Source organism: Motacilla alba, chromosome 4 (assembly GCF_015832195.1).
Source record: "Motacilla alba alba isolate MOTALB_02 chromosome 4, Motacilla_alba_V1.0_pri, whole genome shotgun sequence".
NCBI lineage: Eukaryota > Metazoa > Chordata > Aves > Passeriformes > Motacillidae > Motacilla > Motacilla alba.
Genome location: NC_052019.1, coordinates 56,672,472 through 56,679,097, shown reverse-complemented (window position 1 = coordinate 56,679,097; position 6,626 = coordinate 56,672,472). Strand labels below are relative to the sequence as shown.

At 41.0% G+C, this 6,626-nt stretch overlaps 1 protein-coding gene across 4 annotated transcripts in view; it reads right to left on the bottom strand.

The window, feature by feature from the left end:
* Positions 1–282: 282 nt before the first annotated feature.
* SMAD1 (SMAD family member 1) overlaps positions 283–6,626 on the bottom strand; it is a 43,455-nt gene continuing 37,111 nt past the window's right edge. For all 4 annotated transcript variants that reach the window (XM_038135754.1, XM_038135751.1, XM_038135752.1 and 1 more), the window contains 3 exons: positions 5,305–5,526; positions 3,074–3,330; positions 283–1,680 (listed from right to left, as the gene is read on the bottom strand). In XM_038135754.1, the coding sequence (XP_037991682.1) occupies positions 1,537–1,680; positions 3,074–3,330; positions 5,305–5,526 (623 nt within the window). In that variant the 3' untranslated portion in view covers positions 283–1,536. The remainder of the gene's footprint in view (positions 1,681–3,073; positions 3,331–5,304; positions 5,527–6,626) is intronic.

Below are 6,626 nucleotides of genomic sequence, written 5' to 3'. Positions count from 1 at the left end.
CACCAAAAAAAGAAGATAAAAAGGTGGGATTTGAGTATGCTCCAGAAAGGGCTATAACTCAATTACTCTTTACAGAGACAGACAGATGCATTCTGTGTCTGGCTAAACACACACTGAGCTCTGCTGCTCAGCCTCTTCTTGCTCCTGAGTTTAGCAGGGCTACTAACCTGTACTAGTCATTATGTCTAAGCTCAGCACATCTTCATTTCTAGTTGTTCCTCCTCCAACACCACACCTTTATCTGGTTTGTTAAGAGTCTGCTAAGAAGTGGACAAGACAAGGTTTTAATCAAATGTAAGCAGTAACAACAGGTTTTATTCAAAATTTCCAGTAAAGAGGACCCACTAGTTTTGGAATAAAAGTACTTGAAAGTACTACAGCTTACATGAATATAAAAGAGCAAAGAGAAGAAAATAAACCAAGCAGAAAAAAAAATTAAAAATATATATATTTTTTAAAGTTTGAAATAGACCTCCGCAGGGATACTGAAGTCCTCCAGACAATTGACAGTTACTGGGTTTGGCAAAACAAGATTCTCTCAGAAAATTAAAAGCCTACTTTTGTTACATAAACTGTATAAAACTGCTCAATAGTTAAAGAGCACTCTGTACAAATTTGTCTTGAAATACATAGAGCTACAGCCTTCAAACTGCAGTAATTAATAATTTTGTCCTCTTCATGGGTAAAAGAAGCTGCACATTTGCTTTGGGGGAAAAGGAAGAGGCAAAAATAGTCAGAACTAACAAGATGAAGCCACTATGAAAACAAAATGCACAACAAAATTCAGACCTCAGTTTAAACTAACACGCTATGTTTACAATATATTCTACATTTCAGCTGTCATTTTCCCCTCCCACTCCCACCTCCCCCCATTCAAATATTCCTAATTCCTTTATGGTCTAAATCTAATTAATTTCTAAACTTTCAAATACACCATACATACATTTAGCAAAAGAACATACCTAACATTCTTACAGCAGTATGGTCAGGACACAATTTCAGAGATAGCACACAGTTATTGAGATTAAACCTTATGCTTTCTTTTACTTTTAAAGAGAACAGCAACCATTAGAGTAATGTTTCCAAGAAGTACTGAAGAGAGGCTGCAAAAAGCAGACTTGGCCAACATCCACTCTTAGCTCCAGAGGACGTGGGGGAAACCAGTGAGTGCTGAATGTAAGGAAGGAGAACCTTAAGAGTGACGGCTGCAGAAAAATCCTTCGGGAACTCTGTCCAGCACACTGAGTTTGGCTTTGGCTCTGCTGTCCCTCTTGTACTAAGCCCTGTAAATCAACTCCACAACAGTACATTACAATGTAAACTGAAATTCTTTATACCAACAGTATGTCGAAGAGGTTTATTTATCTTTGTTTTCTGAACCCAGCAGTTGGTCACAGAAGTCAAGTGTTTTCATGGCTCTTTTTCAGCTGTTGCCAGCTGAGGGGGGGAAAAAAATAAAAACGTGTGTCTGACTCATACATCTTTCAAGTACATGCAAGGCTCAACTGTTTCCAAAATGCAGGAGCTTGGGACCTTTTAAGACACTGAAGAAATAGGATTATGAGGAGAGCCCATCTGAGTAAGTACTTTATCCAGCCACTGAAGGGGACCATGAAGATGTATCTCTATCCAGCATGGAGTGCTTGTTACATCCTGGCGATGATATTCAGCTCCCCAACCCTAGAGTAGAATCATAAGTGGGAAAGAAAAAAACAAATCACCTTATATTATAATACTAAATATGTGAAAAGCATACTTCTTACCAAAATACCTTTCAACAGTCATTATCAGCAGGGTGGCACAGCACCCGTAGCACCCACCAACTATTTTCATATTTCAACAAACAAATCAGAAGCTAAAAAAATCATAAATGTGGAAAAGTACATTTCAGATCTCTTGGAAGTCTTTAAAGACAAAACCTGTAGCAGTGCAAAATTTCCCCATACATCACTGCCAGCTGCCTGAGGTTCCCTATAAAGCCTCTGAAGAGGGGGATATTAAAATCTTCTCTGCCAAGACTGAAAATAGAACAAATTGGGTGGAAATGCTGCCAAACAGATCAAAAAAATTAAAAGATGAGGTGATAAGACTGATGTGAAAATGGGGGTGAGGCATCTGTCTGACAAGAACCAAAGCATCATTCTCAGGATGGGGATGATAAACTGAGCAGTAAGTCAGAAACATTCCTCTTTGGAGAAAGAGGGCATGGTCATCCCCCATCAGGCTGTTTCTCTACTTAAGACAGGTTTTTGTTTCAGCTCATACCTGATTCTGTTACAGTAATTACCAAAGATATGAAGAGATATTTAAAAGCATTCAAAATTGTTTTGTAAGTGAACCATTTTTGGGACAGGTCTGAAGAGAAGAAGATGACATCTGCAGGTACAGTTTGCTCTACTCTGTATTAATCCCTAATGAAGGGATTTCCCAGCTCCCAGCACAGCTGGCAGCAGCTCTGAACACTGTGCAGTGCAATTTCCAATACACAAGAGGTCCTTTTTGACTGTTTAGGCAATACTGCCCTACAGCTCCATAGGATGCAGAGCTGTAAACAGCCTATTCCATTTTAGGAATCGCTGTCTTAACATATCTCAAATGTGTCTCATCCTCCCATCATGGAGAGGACTGCAGCATATCACCATCTTCATTTGATTACTTTCATTTAAGGACCAGCCCTTTCATATCAGTACCTATGCTGACACTCACACAACAGCCACATCACAAATCCTGACCTTGCATGCCTTCCTAGAATAGAAGGGTATGCATATTATTCTAAATAATGACTGCAGCTCCTAATTTGGGAGTTGCTGGTCAAGATTTAGAAGATTTATGAGAAGAAATATCTTCTGTAAATCACCTCAAGCTTTCTAAGTATGTGGGTCAGATGGTTTTCTGCCCACAAATACTTCATTTCACTAAGATCTGTCTTCGACTTAATGAGCAATTTCATCCCTAAAATTCAACAGCCATTAATAGGCCGATGAAGGGTCTTACTAGACCATTCAAAATCACTGCATTAAGAAAAAATAATTTACTTTGCTTACAAAATAATCTCAAGCAAATGCCCACATACCTTTACAAAACTCATCCGGAGAGTGCACATCTTAGTAAGCTCATACACTGTCTCAAAGCCATGGTTCACAGACTGAGCCAGGAGCTGAGCAAACTCTTGATTATTGAAAATCTTCAGACTGCAGCCACTGGGGATTTTGCAGACCGTGGTGGGATGGAACCCGTGGTGGTAGTTGCAGTTCCGACTTTGCACAAAGATGCTGCTGTCGCTCAAACATTCAGCATACACCTCCCCTCCAACATAGTAGAGATGGACACCTGCGAGGAGAAGGTGGCAAATTCACACTCTGTGCCTGTTTTCATGCTCTGTCTCCACAGAGATAGGCTTCTGTTCAAAGAGATAAACCTTAATTACATATCAGAGTATTATCTGTCTTCATTTTTACTTTTCTCTTTCATCAGCAGGCGATCTGAAAGAAGATATGTATGTATGTATGTATGTATGTATGTATGGGGAATCAACATGTTGTATATTCAACAACACCAAACTGGCAAGCACAGTAGTTTTGATGCCTTCCATTGGACAACCTGACCACTTGAACTTTTTCTCATTATATTTAAGTGAAGCAGTAATTGGGAATGCAAGCAGAGAGAGCAGAAACCTGCTGCATCATGTGTAAATACTGAAGCAGCCCCAAGCTCGATTCTCTGGAAAAGTCTTGAATGCTAATTTGGGTAGCCTGAGTTTCATCAGTTAGCTTTAATTCCAGAAAGCTGGGGCGGGGGGGGGGAAGGCCACACTTATCTGCCAAATGAGGGTACACACCAATTTTACAATACTTTCTCCTTCCAGTGCCGGCTCCTTCACCTGTCATCCACAGCAGCAAAGCCCCAAAAAAGTAACATACAGAGAACCTTTGCATCAGTAGGAGTCAATTCTAAAGGTTCTGAGAAAGCAAGAAAATTTACCTTCTGTGTTTAAAAATGGTTTATTTGCTACTTAAACCTTTCCACTCCCACAATGTCACAAATCACAGAGGTGAACACGGAGAATTAGAAAACTTGACTGCAGTCCAGTAAGAAAGCCTTGACTGTGCTCTGTCATGTAAGATTTTGCCACTGACTGTGTGGGTAGATACATACTCCCACCTGATCTGCAAAAACATTTATGGCTATGTCTTCAAGTTTGGGATTTACTCCTCCTTTCTCAAAGACTAACAGTTCTACATCACCATTACTTGTACACATTTACATATTGAACTGCATCCTTGTTTCTCCCACGCTCTGCTTTGGTACACACGCAGTTAAGTGCTTCAGCAGAACTCTGCCTGCAGCTGGGTTACTCCTAACAGGAAAAATGAATGAGGTGTTAAATAAATATCCTGATACTTGGGAAGATGGATGGGGAGGAAAAGAAGGAAGAAGTATTAACACTTGAGTGGCACAAAACAGGTGTGGTGCACTACTGAGAGCTGCACAAGTTCTCATGAAGAGAAAAGCTTTTCAGACTGGGGTCTCAGTCTTGAGGATCTGACAGTTCTCTTCAGCTTCAACTCTTTCCTCCACTTCATGAAATGGCACATCTACCCCACTGCCTGGGCAAGCTGAACCCTCAACTGTCTCAGAAAATTTACAGTTTTCTAAAAATGTAAATACCTAAAAAATGTGCCTTGCAGGAATGGCCCACTGCAGGGGGCAACGTCAGCTTCGCCTGCCATTTGCATTACAGGTGAGTTCTCAGAAAAGAGGACTGTGTTAGTCAGACATAAAGGTGAAGATTTTCTCTTTTGCAAGACTGTCACAGACACAGAAGAGAAGTGTGACAAAAAATTCCCACAAAAATAATCACCAGCCTGGGAAAAATACATTTGGAATAAACTCTTTTGGCAGGTTATCTCCCAAAATACATGTGAGGATAGCTAATTTACGTTAGAACTAAGGCTAGCTAAAACATTTGGTGCCAAGAACCACAATTTGGATTTCCATATACAGCAATAATCAAGATAAATCAAGACATTTCATTAGACAAACTGCCTTAACCTCTAATTTAGATTTCGATAGCCTTCAGGCAACTAAAAATTGATTAAGGGTAAAAGCTTCCTGTAATTACAAACCAGGTAGGAACAATACTTTGTTTATAAGACTAGGCCAGAAAATTATATGTTTACCAACACAAGCACCTCTCCCACATGCTAGGGAAGATCAGTTGACTCTTGAGGGAAGTGGCCCATGTTGTCACGTCTCAGGAAACACCACCCCCACCCAGAATGGATGGCCAGATCCCAAGCGCACCTTTGCCAATGTGCCGCCTCGTGTTCTCAATGGTGGAGTTGCGGTTGACGTTGGAGAGCAGCCCCAGGCAAAACCTGTTCTTGTTGTTGGAGGGGTCAGTGAAGCCATCCACCAGGATGCTGGTGGAGGACGCGTGGAACGCCTCCCCGACGCGGTTGTTCAGCTCGTAGTAGACGATGGAGCACCAGTGCTTCGGCTCTTCGTAAGCAACGGCCTGGACATCTGGAAAGCCACAACGGAAACCTTACAGCCTAACAGCGCTGGAACACAGGCTTGAGGAGAAAAGAGTCCTAACCCGGCAGATTTGGGCTACACAGAGTAAAATAATTTCAACTCAAGACTCAGAAGAGACAAAGGCACTAGGTATGAACAGAAAAGTATAGAAAGCTCCTGGGCACATCCCAAGCAGTGCCCCAATATCCTTGCCCCATTTTCTTACAACATCCTACAGTGCAGGCCCCGACAGCAGAGAAATGCTGTAACTCTACAACTCAGCTTTCTTTCGTACTCAGTAGATGGATTTCTACTTCAGTTCATTTTACTAACTAACTACAAGTCACCTGTTTGCTTACTGCAAAGTTGTATAGCAACAGGAAGAAACAGCATCACACGACTGCATCAAAGACTATTTCTCACTTTAGATAGAAGTACAGCAAGGCAGCTTAAATATACAGTCAGCAGATCAATCTTCCAGCATTCAGAGCGTGACCAAATCTTTCTGCTGGGTTTTTTGGGAGAATGGTAGGACACTTCAAAAAACCCGAGATTGACATTTGTCTACAGAACATGCAAGAAGCACAGCCCCAAATAAAAGGAGGCTTCTGAGGGGTTGTGGTTGCTTTATGTGTGCCTTCTTTTAAATGAAGGACACTATTTCACTACTAAGACTAGAAAAGTTGGACTTGTGGCTGAAACACCAATTTTTCAGATCCCACTACAGGGCAAAGTGCTAAATGAAAATCAGACTGGTAATCCGGGAAAACTTGTTTTTTTCTGGCCAGAGGTTTCCTTCTCCCAGCTCCAAGATTTTACTGATATCAATCAACTAAGATTAGTGTTCATACTTTCCTCTGTTCACAGATCACACCACTATGAGTTTCTGTTACAAAAACAAAAAACCCAAAGTCCCCCTCAAACCAGCAGTACACAGTAGATACAAAAGGTGGCAAATAATCAAGAGCAGAATAGCACATCCTATATCACTGTGGCAAAACTTCTGAGCATAGCGTTTATTGCTAATAACTTGCTTAAAAACACTGGTAAAAAGCTGATCTTTCCTGATAATCTGGCACTTTCTATCCCTTCACATCACTGTTGAAGAG